The 25,240-nt window shown below is 44.4% G+C and overlaps 2 protein-coding genes across 3 annotated transcripts in view; one reads left to right on the top strand and one right to left on the bottom strand.

Annotated features, from left to right (window-relative positions):
* The window catches only part of LOC139565636 (inositol 1,4,5-triphosphate receptor associated 2-like), a 27,973-nt gene extending 23,226 nt beyond the window's left edge, over positions 1-4,747 (bottom strand). The window contains exons 1-2 of the mRNA XM_071386097.1: positions 4,596-4,747; positions 150-829 (exon numbers count right to left, since the gene is read on the bottom strand). Of these exons, the coding sequence (XP_071242198.1) occupies positions 150-829; positions 4,596-4,732 (817 nt within the window). The 5' untranslated portion in view covers positions 4,733-4,747. The remainder of the gene's footprint in view (positions 1-149; positions 830-4,595) is intronic.
* bcat1 (branched chain amino-acid transaminase 1, cytosolic) lies at positions 2,816-22,406 on the top strand. 2 transcript variants are annotated; one of them, XM_071386103.1, is made up of 11 exons: positions 2,816-2,889; positions 8,065-8,124; positions 12,646-12,846; positions 13,760-13,870; positions 15,316-15,435; positions 15,653-15,813; positions 16,602-16,744; positions 17,246-17,331; positions 17,872-18,012; positions 19,193-19,267; positions 21,111-22,406. In XM_071386103.1, the coding sequence occupies exons 1-11, from the start codon at positions 2,839-2,841 to the stop codon at positions 21,147-21,149; spliced, it is 1,188 nt and encodes a 395-aa protein (XP_071242204.1). In that variant the 5' UTR covers positions 2,816-2,838; the 3' UTR covers positions 21,150-22,406. The 2 variants fall into 2 exon arrangements, with proteins under 2 accessions (XP_071242204.1, XP_071242202.1); XM_071386101.1 differs by lacking the exon at positions 2,816-2,889 and adding an exon at positions 6,906-7,104.
* The last annotated feature ends 2,834 nt before the right edge of the window (positions 22,407-25,240 follow it).

Here is a 25,240-nt window from a genome sequence, read left to right on the forward strand (position 1 = left end):
AGAGATGGCGAATGGAAAGGAGTGTGTGAGAGGCCTGAGGAATGCTCTTAACCTCCTGTGATCAATAGTCTATCACTGATGTCATTGTTCACTAAGAACTGAGAAGTGCTTTCGTAATCCCACAGTGAGTGTGTGTGTATTCCCCTTACCGTCTCCCATGGACAGTCTCTTGACAACCAGGGCCGGGTAAGGCAGCTCACACTGCAGCAGGTTGGCCGTGGAGTCCGACGAGCAGAAGTTGAGGTTGTAGGACAGCAGGCTCTGTGCAGGTGTGTGAGTGTGAGACAGAGATGGGGTCCTGTGCCTCTCACTGCCATCAGACCCTGTCCCCGCCTCAGGCTGAGTAAACTGGTGACCATGAGAGAAGCTGAAAAAAGTGTCTCCAGTCTGGACAGCTGGGGTGGAGCAGTTCCTCTGCCATCCTCTCCCTTGCCCTCCTAACCCCACCCCTACCCCCCTCCACTCCCCAGGATTACTCGTTATGGTAAACTTAGCATTGACTGGGGTTGGGGGGTTCATGTTGGAGTTGACTGGGGTGGAGTTGGGACAGTGGGAGCTCCTGGGAAGCTGGGGTGAACCCTTGGGGGTTAACAGCCCCTCCCTCTCGCGCTTCTTCAGGATGACTTCCAGGTTGCGGCGCAGGCCGGACTGGGGGCTGTCGTAGCTGCTGGAAGTGAATTTTGGAATCTGGAAGGGTGAGGAGGGGTTAACCTCACGGTCGTGCCGCTGGATGGTCTGCAGCTTACGACAGATGCTGTCAACAGGGTTGTGGCGTTGACGATGGGTCACTCCAAGGTCCATGCTGGAGCAGGGGGTGACAACACAAGAGCTAGAGAAGGGAGAAGCTGTCATTGGAGACCGGCCGTCATTGTAAACATGAATTTGATATTAATTGACCTGCCTGGTAAAGTAAAGGTCAAATAAATCATTAAAAGGAGACGGGTTTAGTGAAAGGAGAGGAATTATACTGATAGTTCATCACACCAGATACTTCCCAAGTTCATCACATTTCAGACATCCCAAATTGACTACAGTTGTTGATTGAGGTTGTTGTAGTCTATCCTTCTTGTGTGTAGACCATAGGGTTATCGTTTTAAAATGGGAGCAACAGAGCACAACACACCAGCAGTCTACCTGGATAAAAATAACGAGCTTACCTGAGCCACTAATTGAAAGGACACTTATTATTAAATCAAATCTTCTGTAAACTAACAAATGTTTCTAAAAACATTGAACTAACAAGAGTGAGTTACCCTAATATATATTTTGTTGACAAGACAAAAATGTTGTAGCCTTGTGTTATGCAAAATACGATAACAAGGACTACCATGAATAATTGACGCCAATTTTCTTTTCTTTTTTTCAATAAATATGAACGACAGACTGTCACAGTTTATACTTGGATTTTGATGTAGGCTACTAACCTCTCTTTACCGTGTAGCCTATCTTTTGTAAACGTAAATAGTCCTCGTTGAAGTCTCAATTCGCTTGATACAGCCTTCAAAGTCAAACCACACTCGGGAAATCAATCAGAGCGCTTGAGTGACATGTGTTTGCAATTTGAAAGGGACGAGGTAGATCCCTCATCTTAAACCAAGCCAACACTGACCCTATGTGGCCAATAATATTGTTGCATCCCCATTTGATCACAGACCTACAGACTCACAAATCGAAAGTCAGTTATTTTTCAGTGTAAAAATCCACAATTGGAGATGTGTGATTGGAGAAAGTGGTAAAAAAAACAAATACGTTGTACCACCGGCCAGGTGTTGTCTATGAAGTTGATTACAGTGTGCCTACACTGCAGTGGTGTAAAGTACTTAAAGTACTACTTAAGTCGTTTTTGGGGGTATCTGTACTTTACTTTACTATTGATATTTTTTGACTACTTTTACTTCACATACATTCCTAAATGATGTACTTTCTACTCCATACATTTTCCCTGACTCGTACTCATTGCATGTTGAATGCTTAGCAGGACAGACAATTATCCAATTCGCACACTTATCAAGAGAACATCCCTGGTCATCCCTACTGCCACTGATCTGGTGAACTCACTAAACACAAATGCTTTGTTTGTAAATTATGTCTGAGTGTTGGAGTGTGACCATGGCTATCTGTAAATAAATAAAAAAGTGCTTTTTACTTTTGATACTAAAGTATATTTTAGCAACTACATTTACTTTTGATACTGAAGTATATTTAAAACCAAGTAGTATTTTACTGGGTGACATTCACTTTTACTTGAATAATTTTCTATTAAGGTATCTTTACTTTTACTCAAGTATGAGAATTTGGTACTTTTTCCACTACTGCTGCCCTGCCCTGTGTTCTTTTGTATCTTTAGCTAATAAAGAGACTGCACCATGTCTTTTGAATAGAATAGAATAGAGCTGAGCTAACTTTGAAGAATATAATATCGTGTCAACTAATGCCAAATCAATGTACCTATTTTGCAGTAGACGTGCTGTGATCCAATTTAAACAGCACACCTCAATGTAAGCTAATGGATAACTTTCAAAGTGTTACTGTTTATATCAATACAAACATGGTTCTGATGTCTGTGAGATAGTACAATCGATCATTGCCAGGGTTCTGCATGGAGAAATGTGTTCTAAGAGTGAAGAACAGGTTAGGTCACATAATTTCCTCAGAGAGAGCTTATTGACAATCTAGTGACAATCTACACCAAAGGTTCACGAACTGATTGGAATATCTTTTGTACAATACAAGTTCAAATCTCTTTCTCTCTCTCTCTCTCTCTCTCTCTCTCTCTCTCTCTCTCTCTCTCTCTCTCTCTCTCTCACTCTCTCTGACAAAGTGCGTCTCTTCAGACCCATGCTTAACATGAACCGTATGTTCAAGTCTGCAGAGAGAGCCTGCCTGCCGGTAAGAACACACATAGAGCACATAATACGGTATCATACCAACTAAAGTACAATAATAATAGTTAGATACACTGTATTTCATATATCATGTACACTGAAGAATGAAACACTGTTAACACTTTCCACAACATATTTTGTAATGAATGTTCTGTCCTCATGCTCTCTCTCTCTCTCTCTCTCTCTCTCTCTCTCTCTCTCTCTCTCTCTCTCTCTCTCTCTCTCTCTCTCTCTCTCTCTCTCTCCCTCTCTTCCTGTCTGTGTCTTTTGAGACGTCTGTGCATCATTTAGCATCAACAATGGTATGGTTTATTGTAGTAGGCTTTGATAAACTTAGGGTAATACATGCATGGAAGACAATATACATTTAATATATAAATGAGAGAAGAACAGTAAGTGAAAAGCCATAAACAGCAGAGACAATCCAGGGAGGAAAACCTGTTTGGTTGTATACCAAAATGCATATCATATACTGAACACAAATATAAACGCAACATGCAACAATTTCATAGATTTTAATGAGTTACAGTTCATATAAGAAAATCAGTCGATTTAAATAAATAAATTAGGCCCTAATCTATGGGTTTTACATGACTGGGAACACAGATATGCATCTGTTGGTCACAGACACATTTAAAGAAAAGGTAGGGGCGTGGATCAGAAAACTAGTCAGTATCTGGTGTGACCACCATTAGCCTCATGTGGCGCTACACATCTCCTTCGCATTGAGTTGATCAGGCTGTTGATTGTGGCCTGTGGACTGTTGTCCCACTCCTCTTCAACGGCAGTTTCGAAGTTGCTGTATATTGACGGGACCTGGAACACACTGTCGTACAGGTCGCTTCAGAGCATCCCAAACATGCTCAATGGGTGACATATCTGCTCAGTATGCAGGCCATGGAAGAACTGGAAGATTTTCAGCTTCCAGGAATTGTGTACAGATCTTTGCGACATGGGGCCGTGCATTATCATGCTGAAACATGAGGTGATGCGGTGGATGAATGGCACGACAATGGGCCTCAGGATCTCGTCACGGTATCTCTGTGCATTCAAATTGGAACCGGCTTATGGTAGAGAAACAAACATTACATTTTCTGGCAACAGCTCTGGTGGACATTCCTGCAGTCAGCATGCCAATTGCACACGCCCTCAAAACTTGTGTGACCGAACTGCACCTTTTAGAGTGGCCTTTTATTGTCCCCAGCACAAGGTGCACCTGTGTAATGATCATGCTCTTTAATCAACTTCTTGATATGCCACACCTGTCAGGTGGATGGATTATTTTGGCAAAGGAGAAATGCTCACTAACAGGAATTTAAACAAATTTGCACACAAAATTTGGGAGAAATATGTTTTTTGTGCGTGTGGAAAATGTCTGTGATTTTTTATATCAGCTCATGAAACATGGGACCAACACTTTACATGTTGCGTTTATATTTATGTTCAACGGTACAACCTACCTCTGTACACATATAGTTAGGTCCAAAATGATTGACAACCTTGATAAAGATGAGCTAAAGAGATTGTATAAAATAAAAAATACAAATACTGAGCTACATTGCACGCATATTTTTGGGAGAAAATTATAATATTTTATTCTAATACAATTGCTGAGAGAAAGAGATTTTGTTTAACAAGTAATCTTTTTTTTCTCAAATAGATAGGGGTACAAATTATTGCCACCCCTGCTTCCAATATACTGTACCTCACCTTGCAAGGATAATGGCACCGAGCCTTTTTCTAAAATATTTGATGAGATTGGAGAACACATTTGGAGGGATCTTCGACCATTCCTCCATACAGAATGTTTCCCAGTATCCCTTGGCTGCGCTTATGGACCGCTCCATTCAATTCAAACCACAGGTTTTCAATGGGGTCCAAGTCCAGAAACTGAGATGGCAATTGCGAAATGTTGATTTTGTGGTCAGTTAGCCATTTCTTTGTGGATTTTGATGGGCTGCGGCCAAGTTTATTAAGCCTCCTGGCAGAGGCAAACAGGTTTTTGGCTAAAATGTCCTGGCACTGGGTAAACGTCATGACGCCATTGCCCTCAGCTCTGTCGTTGTTTGCTGTGTCATCAGCAAACTTGATATTTGAGTTGGAGTTGTGCGTGGCCATGCAGTCGTGGGCGACCCATGGAGAACAGAAGAGGGCTAAGCACACACCCCTGACGGGGTCCCCGTGTTGAGGACCAGCGTGGCGGAGAAGTTGTTGCCTCTCCTCACCACCTGGGGTTGTCCCGACAGGAAGTCCAAGACCCAGTTGCACAGGAACACATATAAATATATGGATGCACGATGGCCGTGCGGCATAGTCAAGATGCAATAGATGGTATAAAATACAGTATGAGATGAGTAATGTAGGATATGTAAACATTATTAAAGTGGCATTATTTAAAGTGACTTGGGATACCTTCATTAAATCCATTTATTAAAGTGGCCAGTGATTTGAGTCTGTATGTTGGCAGCAGCCTCTCTATGTTAGAGAGGCTGTTTAACAATCTGATGGCCTTGAGATAGAACCTGTTTTTTCAGTCTCGGTCCCAGCTTTGATGCACCTGTACCGACCTCGCCTTCTGGATGATAGCAGGGTGAACAGGCAGTGGCTCGGGGGGTGTTGTCCTTGATGATCTTTTTGTCCCTCCTGTGACATCGGGTGCTGTAGGTGTCCTGGAGGGCAGGTAGTTTGCCCCCGGTGATGCGTTGTGCAGGCCGCACTACCCTCTGGAGAGCCTTGCAGTTGCAGTTGAGGGCGGTGCAGTTGCCGTACCAGGCTGTGATACAGCCCGACAAGATGCTCTCGATTGTGCATCTGTAAAAGTTTGTGAGGGTTTTAGGTGACAAGCCAAAATTCTTCAGCCTCCTGAGGTTGAAGAGGCGCTGCTGTGCCTTCTTCACTACGCTGTCTGTGTGGGTGAACCATTTCAGTTTGTCCGGGATGTGTATCCCGAGGAACTTAAAACTTTCCACCTTCTCCACTACTGTCCCGTCGATGTGGATAGGGGGGTGCTCCCCTTGCTGTTTCCTGAAGTCCACGATAATCTCCTTTGTTTTGACGTTGAGTGAGAGGTTATTTTCCTGACACCACACACTGAGGGCCCTCACCTCCTTCCTGTAGGCTATCTCGTCGTTGTTGGTAATCAAGCCTACCATTGTAGTGTCGTCTGCAAACTTGATGATTGAGTTGAAGATGTGCATGGCCACGCAGTCATGGGTGAACAGGGAGTACAGGAGAGGGCTGAGAACGCACCCTTGTGAGGCCCCAGTATTGAGGATCAGCGGGGTGGAGATGTTGTTACCTACCTTCACCACCTGGGGGCGGCCCGTCAGAAAGTCCAGGACCCAGTTACACAGGGCGGGGTCGAGACCCAGGGTCTCAAGCTTAAAGATGAGTTTGGAGGGTACTATTGTGTTGAACAGCATTCTTACATAGGTTTTCGTCTTGTACAGATGGGATAGGGCAGTGTGCAGTGTGACGGCGATTGCATCGTCTGTGGACCTATTGGGGCGGTAAGCTAATTGGAGTGGGTCTAGGGTATCAGGTAGGGTGGAGGTGATATGATCCTTGACTAGTCTTTCAAAGCACTTCACGATGACAGGAGTGAAGGCATACGTGGAGATAGTAATTTAGTTCATTTACCATAGCTTGCTTGGGTACAGCAACAACGGTGAACATCTTGAAGCATGTGGCGACTGGGACTGGAATAGGGAGAAATTGAATATGTCCATAATATACAAATAAAACAGCTAGTCTATGACTAATAATGGGAGACCGGTTGGAAGCAGGCTACTGTAGCAAAAAGGACATATGCCTATATCCACATGAGCTTCTATAGATAACCTTCTGGAAAATATATGACAACCCTGCTTGAGAAAGCCGTCTGGTTAAGCCTTGTAATGTGACTGTTCCATGTGTGTGAGGGTTTATGCATGACCGCCTGTCCACAATAACATTTGTCCCACATAATGTTATATACCAAAACGTGGCCAGCAAATCACACATTACACATTTTCAACGGAAACCAATGTTGTGGTTGGCCCAGGCACCTAGATCTAACATTATACAATGGGCTTGATAGCGAACAAATGTTTAATCTGTAAGCGGTTTAGGAGAGTGTGTTGGTGACAGAGAGCGAGTGCGCGTCTTCGGTTGTGTATGATTCATCATGGCGAGTTCTACAGCCGTCCCCTCATCAGCAGCGAACACTCCATCTCTCAAGGTAAACGTCCTCTTCCCAGTAACCGAAAAACGGTCATGCTGAATGTCCTCGCCACTGCTAACCTATACGTTATCGTTGCCTATTTCTGAAAATGACGGGATAAGAATTCTTGACGCAGGTCACGTTCAGTAAACACTAAACCGCGTACGACCGACAAAGATAGGATTGCAATTCAATACACTTGTTTCAACTGCGACTGTTATGTTTTTTGATATACCGATTTAAAAAATGATTTAACATATCTATATTGCTTTGCCCTATGTGTGGCAGCTGTAGCATATGATGGCAGCTGTAGCATATGACGACACATTTTATATAACTGCATCACGCCGACGGAATGTTCTGTTATTCGTCTGTTGCTCTTATAACCAGCTTGTCTATTACAGTAGCCTACAGTAGCCTGTTTTTATAGGCTGCCTACCAATGGCTCAATAATAACTATGAGGGGTAATCAGTGACGTTATTTCACAGTATTTACTGCATGATCACATGTTAAAATAGCTTAAATTATAGAATAGAAATCAACCACAATTATTATTATTATTATGCCTGTTATTATTATATGATTAGCCCTTTGCTTGAGGAGTAATGGTAGCCTAATGTAAATGTAAGCCTTCAGTTCACCTGGCGACAGACTATCGTCTTTCTGCAGGTAAAATGATCTCCTGTGCTGTGCTGAGCAGAGCAGGGAATTCAACCCTCACAGACAATACCTAATCCTATCCTCATTCAATTTACGTCAGCAAACCTCACTGTTCTTTCCGACAACCCCATCTCTCCCTGCTCCCCATCCCACGCTGTTACCAATTATAAATTTTGAATAACAAACCCTGTTATTCTCTCATTGTCTGAATACATTACCCGAGTGTGAATGTTTTAAGAAGCTTAGGCTTATATGTAGTTGATTACAACCTATGTAACGTTGTCATCTATATAAAGTTGTGTACAATGTCCTCGCAGGGCTCTGGTAAAGATGTATCCACCAGTAACGGCATGGAAGACAGTGTCCACAGCTTCAAGGTAACATTTTAATAATTTACCCTGTGGTATAATGTGTATAGCAATGAGCATTATTCTATGTAACATATTGTGATCGTTGCCTCATTCATTACAAGTGTGTGCAAAGGCGTGTTGTACAGCAATGGTATTTTAATGTGGAACAGTTCAGATATTGCACATACTGCTACATTAGTAATTTATACTGCATGTAAACTGCAATCACAAGACATTTGAAGTTTGTCAGTGTATGGCAAACTGGAGACGCCATTCCCTCCAACTGCCCATTTCAGTGTGGTGAATCAGATTAATCACTTGCCTTCAGTGAGGAGCCCAGCTGCACCATCTTGATGTTTCCTGGATATGATTATGATATTCATAAAACCTCCCCTGGTTGTCAATCAAAAGGTCCAGATCACACCAACAGCATGGACACCTCCCCCCACCCACATGGCTCTCCTAATGCCTCTCAGTCCGGTAGATCCAAAAAACACACCCCCCCCCTACAAAAACAACAATACTTCCGCCTCAGCAAAACTGAGTCAAAGAAATCCACCTGAGATCCTGAGATGTTCATTTTATAGATCCATGGTGGTTAACCCCTTCTGGGGCCCCTCGTTTGGCTTGTGCTCCCCAGAACCCTGTGCTAACCACATACTCTATGTTGTTGCCCTTTGTGGCCCTCAGAGAGGTCGAGAGAGAGGAGGATGAGGGCCCTGGTCTATCCAGGAGGTCCTGTGTCGTCTCTGCGGAGAATCCACTTTCCCAGATCACCCTAAGCACCACCTGTCAGTCAGGCTGTGACCTGTGATCTGCCACTTTCTTTAGCTGTGATTTACTCTGCTCTCTAACGTTGCACAGACAGGAGACAGCCAGGCAGGCGGCAGGCGCAGGTGGTGATTTGGTGATTAGGAGAAATAGAGGGGGAGAGAAAAGGTTGGAGAGAAAAGGGGTGAGAGCGAGAAAGAGAAAGAGAGAGAATTGTCATTGGCTGTGCAGGACCATTTTAAGACTTGGGCATTCAGGGCTGGGTTAAGCATATAATTAATTAATCAATGTCTGAGAAAATGGCCTCATATAGATGCTACAGACTCATAATTGCATCAGGTCTGTAGTCTTGAACTACTGTAGAGCACCTCTGTAGTACTGTATCTGTGGCTAGCTTGTGTACGCTATAGACCCCTGTGTTGTTACTGTACACACTAGTAGGAATCTGACTCCTGTTTTGTGACCCACCTGAGCTGGATGTAGAGGATTTATAGTTTGGTAATCCCTGACCAACGAAGCATGTGATGTTACGCTGAACATGGATTACTTGAAACTATTCACCTTACACAGCTCATGCTCTCTTGTGCTATTACATTAGTTAACGTAGTTATCAGGATCTCTGTAAATGGGCCTATCTCAGATTCTTCACAGCAGGTCAGAAGTGATTTGTCATGCAACGCACTTCTTAAAAGACGTGTGTGAGTTCTGAACTAATGAGAAGATATAGTCATCAGAAACTATACTGTATTTGATCAAATTGTATCACACTCAAGTTATAAAATAGCAATCTATCAGATTCATGGCTGGATAAGTAAATGGAGATATTAGACCGAAACATTGGTAACCATCGCTGTAGTCAGTGATGTGTGACTGTGAGAAAGAGAGAGCGTGTTCTGATAGTGCTCTCTCAGACTGTTGGCCAGCACTACCCCTCTGTAATCTGAAATTACGCAATGCTGCTACAGGTCTGCGTTTACACATGCCGACAATTCTGACCTTTTTTCCTCTAATTGGTCTTTTGACCAATCCCATCAGATCTTTTCACGTGATACCTTTTTCAGAGCTGATTGGTCAAAAGACCAATTAGTGAGAAAAAAAGATCAGAATTGGGCTGCCTGTGTAAACGTAGCCCAGGAAGGGTAGATCTGAGACAGACCTAATCCAGACAGGCACTGAGAGCAGCCAACCACAGCAGAGCATTTGCCTTTAGCTACTGATCTAGACTAAGCTTGATATTTACCCCCACCCTCATGGTTAATGTTAGGATTAGGGGAGAGTTATCTGATCTGAGAACTGTGGTAAAGGCAACTCCTACCCTGAGAGCGGTTGTGTAAGGGGTTGTGTAAGGTGTTCTCTGTGGTTGTGTTCGTTTATTGAGTAGCTCATGTTCCTAGAATTTAAAAGCCTGGAGTGTCCTCTACTGGCCATCGCGAGAGTTGCAGAACTCTGAAGCGCCTGATGAGATACAGTGCATTTGGAAAGTATTCAGACCCCTTGACCTTTTCCATATTTTGTTACTTTATAGCCCTATTCTAAAATTGATTCATTTGTTATTTCCCTCATCAATCCACACACAATACCCCATAATGACAAAGCAAAAATAGGTTTTTAGACATTTTTGCTAAAGTATTAAAAAATACAACACTGAAATATCACATTTACATAAGTAATCAGACCCTTTACTCAGTACTTTGTTGAAGCACTTTTGGTAGCGATTACAGTCTTCTTGGGTATGACGCTACAAGCTTGGCAGACCTGACTCTCTCCGGATATACTGTCCCCGTCCATACAGCCAGCTGGGTTCTCAGTACATCGCGCAGACAGGAATACAGAACTCACTGGGGAAAAGAAAGGCGGTGGTGTATGTTTCATGATTTGCTGCTCATGGTGTGATTGTGATAACGTACAGGAACTCAAGTCCTTTTGATCACTTGACCTAGAATATCTCACCAATAAATATTACCTCCCGAGAGAAATCTCTTCGGTTATAGTCACAGCAGTGTATATTCCCTCTCAAGCCGATACCACGACGGCCCTCAAGGAACTACATTGGACTTAAGGCAAACTGGAAACCAAATATCCTGAGGCAACATTTATTGTGGCTGGGGATTTTAACAAAGCAAATTTCAGGAAAACACTACCGAAGTTCTATCAACACATTTCCTGTAGTACTCACGCTACAAAACTCTCGACCATTGGCTACAAGGTCCCCCCTGCCCTTCCTTTGGCAAATCAAATCACGACTCCATTCTGCTCCTCTCTTCCTATAGGCAGAAACTCAAACAGGAAGTTCCTGTGCTAAGGTCTATTCAAAGCTGGTCTGACCAATCTGAATCCATGCTTCAAGATTGCTTTGATCACGTGAACTGGGATATGTTCCGGGTTGCCTCTGAGAATAACATTGACATATACACAGACACAGTGACTGAGTTCAACAGGAAGTGTATAGGAGATGTTGTTCCCACTGTGACTATTAAAACCTACCCTAACAAAAACTATGGATAGATGGCAGCATTCGCGCAAAACTGAAAGCTAAACACCTTCTTGTCTACTTTGAGGACAACACAGTGCCACCAACGCAACCCGCTCCCAAGGACTGTGAGCTCTCGTTCTCCATGGCCTACGTGAGTAAGACAATTCTGCCGGACCAGACAGTATCCCTAGCCGCGTCCTCAGAGCATGCGCAGACCAGCTGGCTGGAATGTTCACGGACATATTCAATCTCTCCCTATCTCAGTGTGCTGTCCCCACTTGCTTCAAGATGTCCACCATTGTCCCTGTACCCAAGAAAGCAAAGGTAACTGAACTAAATGACTATCGCCCCATAGCACTCAGTTCTGTCATCATGAAGTGCCTTGAGAGGCTTAGTTAAGGATCATATCACCTCCACCTTACCTGACACCCTAGACCCACTATAAATCTGCATACCGCCCCAACAGATCCACAGATGAAGCAATCACCGTCACACTGCACTCTGTCCTATCTCATCTGGACCAGAGGAATACCTATGTAAGAATGCTGTTCATTGATTATAGCTCAGCCTTCAACACCATAGTACCCTACAAGCTCATCATTAAGCTTGGGTCCTGGGTCTAAACCCCGAACTTTGCAACTGGGTCCTGAACTTCCTGATGGGCCGCCCCCAGGTGGTGAAGGTAGGAACCAACACCTCCACTACGCTGATACTCAACACTGGGGCCTCACAAGGATGCGTACTCCCTGTTCACCCATGACTGCGTGGCCACGCACGCCTCCAACTCATTCATCAAGTTTGCAGACGACACAACAGTAGTAGGCCTGATTACCAACGATGACGAGACATCCTACAGGGAGGAGGTGAGGGCGCTGGCAGAGTGGTGCCAGGAAAATAACCTCTCCCTCAACGTCAACAAAAACGAAGGAGCTAATCGTGGACTTCAGGAGACAACAGAGAGAGCAGTCCCCTATTCACATCGACGGAGCCACAGTGGAGAAGGTGAAAAGTTCCTCGGCGTACACATCACTGACAATCTGAAATGGTCCACCCACACAGACAGTGTGGTAAAGAAGGCCCCTAAGCCCCTCACAAACTTTTACAGATGTACAATCGAGAGCGTCCTGTCGGGCTGCATCACCGCCTGGTACGGCAACTGCACCGCCCGCAACCTGCACCTGTCCTCCAGGACACCTACAACACTTACAGCACCCGATGACATACAATGACATACAGTATATTACACCTAAAGCAGTGTGTATTATGAGTTTTCATCTAAACAATGCCCTCTATATTCCCCCCAGGCGGCTGACCTGGTCATTGAGCTGTCCCAGACCCACAAGGCCAAACCTGACCTGACCAATCTGGTGTTTGGAACTGTGTTCTCTGACCACATGTTGACCATAGAGTGGACCAGCAATGGAGGCTGGCAGAAGCCTCATATCAAGCCCTTTGGTAACCTGTCTCTCCACCCGGCCTGCTCAGCCATGCACTATGCTGTGCAGGTAGGACGCAACACCTTGTTAGGCCTTGTTAGAAAGTTAATGTGTCTCACGCTCACACTGTCCATTCTTGCTGCCCACCTGACAGTGATGAAGACAACAGTGGAAATATGTTGGTGGATTGTTTAGGTATTTATGTATTTATTTTGTACTAAAAGAACTTAGGCAATCTATATGTATTTTTAAATATGTCTAATAACATTCATTCATTCAAGGATATGACAAAGCAGCAGGAGGCAAAGTTAAAGGTGCAAAATCAGATGCAGATTTATTAAATTATAGTGTTTGAAAATGAAGGATGGCAGAAATATTTACAAAACATTTGCGAAACGACTGTCAAAACAAACAACAAGTCTGAAAACGTCCCAAATGAAAAGGAATAGGCTTAAACAGGTATTTATAGCTAATATAACGTACTTGGCACAGGAGGGGTTTACAGGCTCTAACCAGCCTACCAAAGAGCAATTCCAACACTGGTAAAAATGTACAGGTCAGCATCTACACTACAGGTATGTAAAGGACTTTCCCCATCGTCTTCACATCTCACAGCCCCAGTTTCACTGTCTTCAATCAGGAAACAGACTGTGCTGCTGAGATGCTGAGAGTTTGTGTAGAGAGCTTAAGATGAACGTACTATACTTTAATTGTAGCTCTAATAAGAGGATTAGCTAGGATAGCTGAAGGACAGTGGATTGGCCATAAAGGGCCAACACACGTACGCTCATATGTACTGGAACTTACTATCACACACAAATAGGTTCAGAAAGCCAATTTCCCATTCTGGTCCTCATTCATTATGTTTACATTTACATTTTAGTATATTTACTCTGTTCAGAGAATGACTAGAGGTCAGTGGTTCTCTCCTGTCTGCCAGTCTTAACCCCTGTCTCTTTCCTCTCCTCTGTTCTGTGGTCAGTTGTTTGAGGGTATGAAGGCATACCGAGATACTGATGACAAAGTGCGTCTCTTCAGACCCATGCTCAACATGAACCGTATGGCCAAGTCTGCAGAGAGGGCCTGCCTGCCGGTAAGAACACGTACAGGCTATGATACTATACAGCACAAGCCTACAGCCTGGAAAAAATACTCTATTTATTCTAAACAAAAAGCTTATTTCTATCAAAATTACATCTATGTTAGTGAGCATTTCTCCCTTGCCAAGGTATTCCATCCATCTGACAGGTGTAGCATATCAAGAAGCTGATTAAACAACATGATAATTATGCAGGTGAACCTTGTGCTGGGGACAATAAAAGGCCACTCTAAAATGTATGTATTAAGTTTTATGGGAGCGTGCAATTGGCATGCTGACTGCACTAATGCCCACCAGAGCTGTTGCCGGAGAATTTAATGTACATTTTTTTCTACCATAAGCCGCCTCCAATATTGTTTTAGAGAATTTGGCAGTACGTCCAACCGCCCTCACAACCGCAGACCACATGTATGGCTTCGTGTGGGCGAGTGGTTTGCTGACGTCAGCATTGTGAACAGAGTGCCCCATGGGGGCGGTGGGGTTATGGTGAGGGTAGACATAAGCTACGGACAACAAACACAATTGCATTTTATCGATGGCCATTTGAATGCACAGAGATACCGTGACGAGATCCTGAGGCCCATTGTCATGCCATTCATCCGCCGCCATCACCTCATGTTTCAACATGATAATGCACGGCTCCATGTCGCAAGGGTCTGTACACTATTCCTGGAAGCTGAAAATGTCCCAGTTCTTCCATGGCCTGCATGCTCACCAGACATGTCACCCATTGAGCATGTTTGGGATGCTCTGGATTGACGTGTACGACAATGTGTTCCAGTTTCCGCCAATATTCAGAAACTTCACACAGCCATTGAAGAGGAAGGGGACAACATTCCACGGGCCACAATCAACAGCCTGATCAACTCTATGTTAAGGAGATGTGTCTCGCTGCATGAGGCAAATGGTGGTCACACCAGATACTGACTGGTTTTCTGATCCACGCCCCTACTTCATTTTTTTTTTTTTTTATCTGTGACCAACAGATCCATATCTATGTGAAATCCATAGATTAGGGCCCAATTACTTTTTATCAATCTTTGACATTTTTGCATGTTGTGTTTCTATTTGTGTTCAGTATAGATACAGTGTCTCGTATCTACAGTGTGTCATATCATGTACAGTACAAGACTGGAACAATGTTCCCCAGTACACCAACATGTTTGTCTCTGATCCTGATCCTACTAGTACTGACTTTGCAGATAACTTTTTAATTGAGAAAAACTTACTACGACTGTGGTATGTGGTTGTCTCACTTAGCTATCTTAAGATGAATGCACTAACTGTAAGTCACGCTAGATAAGAGCCTGCTAAATTACTTTCTATAGTGTCTGCTGCAGTCACTGAATGTTCTGTTTGTTCATATTATTGTCCCATTTCTCCTTTCCCGGCTCAACCTTTCATTTGTCCTCTCTCCCTTTCCCCCCTCCTTCCTCTAGGCCTTTGACAGGGCAGAGTTGGTAGAGTGTATCAGGAGGCTGGTACAGGTGGATCTGGAGTGGGTACCCAAGTCAGACTCTGCCAGTCTCTACATCCGACCCACTTTCCTGGGTACTGAGGTGAGGAGATGACCAACCAACCACTCTCTGTCTCCTTCTGTGAGGGACTGTCTCATTCACTCTCGTATGCTGTGACAGAGCTACCTTCCCCTATACTTGCTGGTGAAGTAGTAATCATTCATTTGTGAATGGCTTGAGTATGTCAACTATTGACGTGTGTGTATGTGTGTTTGTGTGTGTGTGTGTGTGTGTGTGTGTGGCCTGTGTCCCTTCCTAGCCATCTCTAGGAGTGAAGAAGCCATCCCGTGCTCTGCTTTATGTGATCCTGAGTCCTGTTGGTTCCTATTTCAGTACAGGAGCTAAGCCTGTCTCTCTCTGGGCCGACTCCAAATACATCAGAGCCTGGAGAGGAGGGACTGGAGACTGTAAGATGGGAGGGTAAGAGGAGGGACTGGAGACTGTAAGGCGGGAGGTTTAGAGGAGGGACTGGAGACTGTAAGATGGGAGGGTAAGAGGAGGGACTGGAGACTGTAAGATGGGAGGGTAAGAGGAGGGACTGGAGACTGTAAGACGGGAGGTTTAGAGGAGGGACTGGAGACTGTAAGATGGGAGGGTAAGAGGAGGGACTGGAGACTGTAAGACGGGAGGTTTAGAGGAGGGACTGGAGACTGTAAGATGGGAGGGTAAGAGGAGGGACTGGAGACTGTAAGATTGGAGGTTTAGAGGAGGGACTGTAGACTGTAAGATGGGAGGGTAAGAGGAGGCACTGGAGACTGTAAGATGGGAGGGTAAGAGGAGGGACTGGAGACTGTAAGAAGGGAGGGTAAAGAGACAGAGGCTATGTTCCAATATCCTACATATCACAAGTTAGGATTGGATTTGGTTACTGTACCCTTTGAGTAAAGGCAGGTCAGACATGACAGTATTCTTTTGAGATGCAGTAAAAATGCTTGCTTTGCAACGTGTGGTTCTAATTTATGCTGACCCTAATATCCCCACCCTGCCAACAGTACTAATACAGCTTTACACCAAATTCAACTCTAAAGAGCTTTGGATTTCATTGTGACACCATTTATGTACAGTACACAATAGGGGCCCACGCTAGGTTACTCTAACAAACGGAACAGTGTCAAATCATTTGGATTACGACACATGGAATTTAAATGTAAACTGACAACTCTCGTTTGTGGATTAAAATGAACATGAACATGGGGAGTTGTTTACAGGAACTACGGAGCATCTATCTACGCCCAGCATGAAGCAGTGGATTATGGGTGCCAGCAGGTCCTCTGGCTGTACGGAGACGACCATCAAATCACAGAGGTCGGAACCATGAATATGTTCCTCTTCTGGAATAATGAGAAAGGAGGTAATCAGGATCACTTTCAGTGTCATGGCCAATGAGATTAGAGATAATACCTTTGCTTTACTAGGGCTATTGCAGTTGGACAAGATCAAAGGAAATACAGGTTGCGTTCCCATGCTCAGACATTCCATGCATCAACCAATGGTTGCATGTCACATAATTGCTAGAACATATGACGTGGTTAGCTAATACTTAAAATTCCTATCCAGGCATTGTAAGATCTGGCATGCGTCAGCAACGTCTGAGCAGGGGAACACGACCATTCTCCTCTGGATCTGTTGATATGGACATAATGTTACTGAACAGGAAACGGATCTTTGTGTCTGATTGTACAACAGCGACATCTAGTGGGCAGAGTGTATATCACAGCAGCTGCAGTCTCACATAGCCAGTGCTGTTCTTCACCTCTTCTCTTATCTCTGTAAACTGGGTTCAGATCGGATATTCCATTGACACTAAATGACCTGTTTAATTCATTTGTACATCCAATGTTTTTCTCTCCAGAGGAGGAGCTGGCAACGCCCCCTCTGGATGGAATAATCCTACCTGGGATCACGCGGCAGAGCATCCTGGAACTCACCAGGAAATGGGTATGAGAGAGAGAGAATTATATACAGTACATTCAGAATGTATTCAGACCCCTTGACTTTTTCCACATTTTGTTATGTTACAGCCTTATTCTAAAATGGATTAAATAGTTTTTCCCCCTCATTAATCTACACACAGTATCCCATAATGACAAAGCAAAAAAAATGTATTCTGTATACCACCCCTACCTTGTCACAACACAACTGATTGGCTCAAACGCATTAAGAAGGAAAGAAATTCCACAAATTAACTTTTAACAAGGCGCACCTGTTAATTGAAATGCATTCCAGGTGACTACCGCATGAAGCTGGTTGAGAGTGAAAACCTACAGGAGGTTAGCTCTCCAGGAACAGGGTTGGAGAGCCCTGGTATATAGAGAGAGAGAACTATTGTGCAGCATGCAGGAAGTCTTCAGCAGAGATGAGAAGCTAAGCATTTCCAGAAGCCCGCCCTTGTATGAGTTTCATTAGATATATTTTCCTCCTCCACCTCCCTCTCTCCTCATCCACCTCCCTCTCCACTCATCGACTCACCTCTTCTAGGGGGAGTTTAAGGTGTGTGAGCGGTACCTGACCATGGCAGACCTGCGCTGTGCTCTGAAAGAGAGCCGTGTTAAGGAGATGTTTGGCTCTGGTACTGCGTGTGTGGTCAGTCCTGTGGGGCGCATACTCTACCAGGGAGAGGTACACAACCACAACTCACTACCCTTACAACATATGGATGGATGACTGAATGGATGGATGACAGAATGGATGACAGAATGGATGACTGAATGGATGGATGACAGAATGGATGACTGAATGGATGGATGACTGAATGGATGACTGAATGGATGACTGAATGGATGACTGAATGGATGACTGAATGGATGGATGGATGGATGACTGAATGGATGGATGGATGGATGACTGAATGGATGGATGGATGACTGAATGGATGGATGCATGACTGAATGGATGGATGGATGACTGAATGGATGGATGGATGACTGAATGGATGGATGACTGAATGGATGGATGGATGGATGGATGACTGAATGGATGGATGGATGGATGGATGGATGACTGAATGGATGGATGACTGAATGGATGGATGGATGACTGAATGGATGGATGGATGGATGACTGAATGGATGGATGGATGACTGAATGGATGGATGGATGGATGGATGGATGGATGACTGAATGGATGGATGGATGACTGAATGGATGGATGGATGCCTGAATGGATGGATGACTGAATGGATGACTGAATGGATGACTGAATGAATGGATGGATGACTGAATGGATGGATGGATGGATGACTGAATGGATGACTGAATGGATGGATGACTGAATGGATGACTGAATGGATGACTGACTGGATGGATGGATGACTGAATGGATGGATGGATGGATGACTGAATGGATGGATGGATGGATGACTGAATGGATGGATGGATGGCAGAATGGATGACTGAATGGATGGATGGATGACTGAATGGATGGATGGATGGATGACTGAATGGATGGATGGATGACTGAATGGATGGATGGATGACTGAATGGATGGATGGATGGATGACTGAATGGATGACTGAATGGATGGATGACTGAATGGATGGATGACTGAATGGATGACTGAATGGATGACTGAATGGATGGATGGATGGATGGATGACTGAATGGATGGATGGATGACTGAATGGATGGATGGATGACTGAATGGATGGATGACTGAATGGAGGAATGAATGATTCCAATCAAGCAATTTCACATGTTTAACACTTTGTCATAAACCGCTGAACAGCTACTCCAAAACATAGTATTTTTAAATTGTGTGTGTGTGTGTGTGTGTGTGTGTGTGTGTCTCTCTCTCTCTAGAACCTACATATCCCCTGCCAGGAGGATTTCCCCCAGCTGGCCTCTAGACTGATGAAGGAGCTCACAGATATACAGGTAAGATACACCCCACTGGTCACAGACATCAATTCAATGTCTATTCCACACTGGTTCAACGTCCTTTAATTCAACCAGTGTGTGGTCAGTGAGACACGTGTAACAGAGGTAGATTGTACTTTAACCTCCTCTCGTGCTATCAAATTGGAACCTTTTCGGAGGCGCAGCTGGCTAAGACGTTGTCAGGCCGGCGGTCACGTGTGTTTGCGAAGCAGCGGATCCCTCATTTGAGCCCAGAAAGTGGACAGGGACAGTGAAGGAAGCTATACTGTTAGGCAAGCACAGTGTCCTCCGTCACGCAATCAACCAAACACGTACGTATGTATGCAGGCACGCACAGCAGATGTGGCCTCTCACCCAGTAATGATAACAGCTGGATGGACGTCAGGGCCTGCTAACTGTCTGACCTAGACTGATGTCATCCTCAGCACACAGTCTATTCCATAGAGATACATACTAGATTAATCTGGATTCTGTCTCCTCTGTTAGTGTATCGGGGCCGTTTTGTATTAGTAAAGTGTAGTGTGTATTCTGCCCTGTAGCTTGCCAAATATCTGTATGTTCTACCCTCCATCGCCTTGGTTAAGAGCTGTAAATGGATACCATCCCACTCACCCTGCCTGCTCACCAGAATATCTGGTGTTAAACTGAGTGGGTCATTCATTCAGTCTAGATCTTTCTCAGTATCTCTCTCTCGCTCTGTCTGGCCGTCTCTTTGTTACGTCTGTGAGTTTGTGTTCCTCTCTGCCTCATATCATTTCACCCTGTCAGGGCTAGGTCAGGTGATTGTCGTTTTCCCTCTAAATCTCCTCATCGGCACAGCTTTGTGTAAGAGCTTGCGTGTGTCTCTTCTGCCCAATCACTAGTACTGTGTGTGTGTATCTGTGCGTTTGTACCTGTGTGTGTGTGTGCGTGCACGCCTGCCTGCCTGTGTGTGTAAACCTTATCTGAGTGCATGTGTGGCCCTAGCGATAGCTTCTCCCCCCCCCTGTAGCTCATTGTGGCGCCGACACACACCCAGACAGAGGAGGTAGGAGGAGGTTCATGTAGTAATGGCTGGGCAGGGATGGGAGATAGAGCAGACACACAGCCCTGAAAGCTCTCATTAAGATGCCTGCTGTAATTACACAAACTTAATTATTGTCTCAGCCTTTGTGATCAAAGCCAAGACACCGCAAATGAAGCTGCTTGAATAAGAGAGAGAGAGAGAGAGAGGCGGGGAGGGGAGGGGAGGGGAGTGGAGAGGAGAGGGAGAGACGGAGGAGCCTAATGAACAATAACATCGACAAAATTAAGAAAAAAAACTCCAGCCTGATGTTAGATCTGTTGACATTTAATTTGGATGAGAAACAGAATGGCGTCCCCAAGAAGAAGACATTGGGCACAAACAAACACGTTGTCTAAGACGAGGGGAGCGAGGGATGAGAAGAGGGATGAAAGACGGGTTTACTAACACGGCCCTCCGTTTCTCTTTCATGTTAATTAGAAATTGCATTTCTTTTGTTTCTCATCGCGGGTGCTTATTTATTTTCATGACTCCGTCCATTAGAACTAATTTGCAACATGAGACGTAAATAATTGGATTTGTCTCCGCGGTTGTCGCAGTTCAGGAACATTCTGTTTTGATTTGGTCGTTGTTTTGTGTGTGGCTGAGTTCGCAAGATTTGCTCGGGATATTTGCTCTTTTTGTTTTGTGTTTTCGGCTGCACCATTCACTGTGTTGGAGGCAAGGAGTTAAAACAGTTTGTGACTGCTACTGTAATTGTTGGCCTGTGTTTTTATGCCTGTTTGACCCCAGTTTAACCTTTGACCTTCTGATTACCCTTTCTCTCCTTGGTCACAGTACGGCCGGACCCAGAGTGACTGGTCTGTCCTCGTGTAACCAAGACACAGTGGTGTGGGTATCTGGGACAAGCACACACAAACTGCATATACATATACGCAGACACACACACACACACACACCCACACACCCACACACACACACACACACACACACACACACACACACACACACACACACACACACACACACACACACACACACACACACACACACACACACACACACACACACACACACACACACACACACACACACACACACACACACACACACACACACACACACACCAAATAACCAGCCGGCAGTGTAACCTCTATTAGTTTAGATTGAAATCCCATAGGGTCAGTAGCAATATTATTCCACTCCAACTCTGCTCAAATTGTGCACGACCTCCCCATTCACACACCCTGCCCTGCGCAGAACTGACACAGAGACGGTGCAGATCTCAACAGTCTGCCCTGGTGTGGCAGCCCTGCTAAAGGGCGCTCTAAAATATTACCAGCAGAAGATTTAGAGGAGTAGCAATGACCAGCAACTAATGTTAAACCACTTTGACTCAATAGACCTTTAGAAGGGGCATGTTACGTATGCAGACGCTATGTATTTCAGTATCGTTACATGCAAGTGTGCGTTTGAACCCTGTCATGTGAAATTCTTTTTAAATATGGTATTTCTATTTTTAATAGAGGATTTTAGAATTTTATTTTGAACAATTATATACATTTTAATGTGAGCTTAAATGACGGAGCAAGTTTATCATGGAAAGCAGTTCAGTACTGCTAAAAGAGAATGATGAATGAATTCAAAAGACTGGAAATAAGCCCTGATATATCGGAGGGAGAGAGATCCCTGTCTGAAGCTTGGAACCGAGAGTGGTAGAATGATACACAAACCACTGCTATCAAAGAAAGCACAAGGCCAAGTAGCTCTACAAGTAGTAATGTCATTCCACGCCAGTTGCTGTGCACGAACAAGTGTGTGGTGTTTAATGTCAAAATGTATGTTATATCTACAATCTGTTGATGGTGACGTCTAATCAAACATAATACTGGTCATTTGTGTTGAGATGTACTATCTTGGACCAATGTCTGTCATTTACTGTAGACCTGTATTGACCTAAATTTACTGTAGACCTTGATTGACCTCTCTCTCTATCTGCACAAGATCTGTTTTATGTCCAGTTCTATATATACTTAGATGGAAGAGATGTATTTATGTAATCGATTCAATGCGTTAAGTGATACAATATTGCCTATTCTGTTGATCCAAATAATAAATACGCACCAGAACATACGTTTGTGTCTACTGCATTATGTTCAGTGTGTGTGTGTGTGTGTGTGTGTGTGTGTGTGTGTGTGTGTGTGTGTGTGTGTGTGTGTGTGTGTGTGTGTGTGTGTGTGTGTGTGTGTGTGTGTGGTTCTCCAGGGCAGGGCCCGTGGTTCTTGGCTGAGCTGCCTCCCAGTGAAAATAGGGCTGTTTGGTGCTGGTTCCAGCCCTGGGCCCTGTGGCAGGCTGGTATAGAGCCCAGCCCACATGTCTTACCAACTTACCCCCTGGTACAGCTCTCAGCTCCCAAGGCCTTAGATACAGTCCTTTTCCTCTTGCTCTGTAGTCCTTTTTAACTGGTTGTTGACCGCATGCAGGACAGGAAACTGTGAACAAATTCCCCAACATGTGGCGGCTTGCAGGAGCATACTTCTCCTTTCCATTCTATCTCCTTCTCCCTCTTCTCCCTCTTGACTCTAAGGATACTTCTCATCTCCCTCTATTCTCTCTCTCTTCTCTCTCTTAGTCGTCTCCATCATCTCTTTCTTTTCTCTCCTTCCCCTCTTTATTGTCACTCCTTCTGTTTTCTTCTTTGCCTCCCTGCAGAGTGCCTTGGAGTGAGGAGCTTACACACACCCACCCACCCACTCTCTCTCTCTCTCTCTCTCTCTCTCTCTCTCTCTCTCTCTCTCTCTCTCTCTCTCTCTCTCTCTCTCTCGTGGACTGTAGTACAGTATACTGTAGTATTTACTGTAGTGTTTTTGGGGACATTACTGTAGTATTTACTAGTGTTTTTGTTTTATTATCTTTGACATAGAGTTGGGTGGGCTTTCTCCTTGAGGAAACCTATTGGAGAAACACTCAAATAAAATGTTCTATAACCTGTAGGTCGATAGGACTGGGTTCTGAACGGAGACATCCGAGCTTCCGCTCTTTTCTATAACCTGTAGGGAACACAATATATGGTCTATACTTGGCATGTAGATTTCTCACTTATGGGTGGCACAAATTGGGATATGGTGGAGGGAAATGGGCAAGGTATATGCAAATGAAATATTCTACTATTTACTATAGTGATTTTTGTGTGTATTTTTGCAGACATTACTGTAGTATTTACTACTGAGTGTTTTTGCTGATAATACTGTAGTTTTTACTGTAGTATTCTCCAGTATACTACAGTATATTACAACATTCTATAGTATGTGTGTAGTATAGTAATCTACCGTATGCTACAGTTTACTACAGAATTCTATAGTAAGTACTGTAGTATTCTATAGTAAATTGGAGTATTTTTTTATGTGGGTCTCCTGTGGTGTCGTAGCCATACACCCAGGGACAAGCAGGGACCCTATCCACCCTCCTCTTCTCCTCCTCTCCTCCTCTTAGCCTGAAGATAAGATGATGTTTTAATTGTCACATCTTATTTAGACAGCAGTGACATTCACTAGGGGACAGCACAGAGCGGAGGGGCGGGCCAGAGTAATCAGAGGAGATGAGAGGGAGAAGAGGGAGAGAAAGAGAGAGAGAGAGAGAGAGAGAGAAAGAGAGAGAGAGAGAGAGAGAGAGAGAGAGAGAGAGAGAGAGAGAGAGAGAGAGAGAGAGACTTTTGTATATTACCTACCTCACTTGCTTTGGCAATGTTAACACATGTTTCCCATGCCAATAAAGCCCCTTGAATTGAATTGAATTGAGAGAGAGAGAGAGAGAGAGAGAGAGAGAGAGAGAGAGAGAGAGAGAGAGAGAGAGAGAGAGAGAGAGAGAGAGAGTGAAACCGCTGGCGCCCAGTCATCAAGCAGCTGCAGCAAGAGGAATTTAGCTCTGAGCGCTCTCCATCTTCCTCCCTCCCCTCCCCTCCCTCGCTTTTCTCATCTCCGCTCTTTCTCTCCCACCGCCAGGGCATGATCTGATTTGACAAGCACGACGCTGTCATCTTGAGTTTGTCCAATTTGAAATGCTAATTAGTGAACTCGCAGCCGTTTTGTTTTTCGCTCGCCGCTGTTGTTTGTCTTTGCCGTTTGTCTTCTCTTTTCCCTTTCTCCTTCCCCTCTGCTCTTTCTGAGGCTGGAACTTCAGACCCTGGTCTGTGTCTGAGACGCAGATAGTGGAGGAAGATGGTATCAGGGTATTTAGGTCATAGCACCATGATGAGGAGTCACACAGGGTCGTGGACAAACAGAGGCGTCATGATTGAGGCAAACAGATGAGTCATGATTGAGGCAAACAAAGGCATCATGATTGAACACAAACCTCTCTGATAGAGAGGGCTAATGGCTTGGAAGCCAGGGATGATCACCTAATGGCAGACGACTCTCTCTGTCTCTCACTTTCTCTCTCTATATGTTCTTCTCTCTCTCTAAACTCTCTCTCCCTCTCTGTTCGACGTAACGCTGACAGCTCCAGGGGCTAAGACAGAGGAGAAAAAGGGGATGGAGAGATAGAAATACAGAACGAGAGAGATAAATAGATAGGAGAAAGGAAGAGATCCAAAGGAGAGACAGCGAACTCTACGGTCGTGCCCCACATCACCAGCAGGTGGCGGTAGCAGCGTACACCAGCTGTGGTTACCGCCACTGATCCGTCCGTCACAGCATCAGAGCCAGCCTGCCTCATGTTCCTCATTTCCCCATTTCTGGGATCTTGGATCGCTGCCAATCAGAATGAAAATGGATGTAAAAGTAATCTATGTCATGGCTGTGTTAATACCCTAATACAGTGATCAAATCATTTAATCACAAATCATCATCATCTCCCTCTCCTCTCTCTGTTAAACTCTGCTGTTAAATTAAAATGATGATTATTTTTTTTAAATAAGAGCCTCTCTCTGTGTGATTAAGAGGAGATTTAAGCGCTCTGACAGACAG

Source organism: Salvelinus alpinus, chromosome 37, assembly GCF_045679555.1.
Source record: "Salvelinus alpinus chromosome 37, SLU_Salpinus.1, whole genome shotgun sequence".
Classification (NCBI taxonomy): Eukaryota; Metazoa; Chordata; class Actinopteri; order Salmoniformes; family Salmonidae; genus Salvelinus; species Salvelinus alpinus.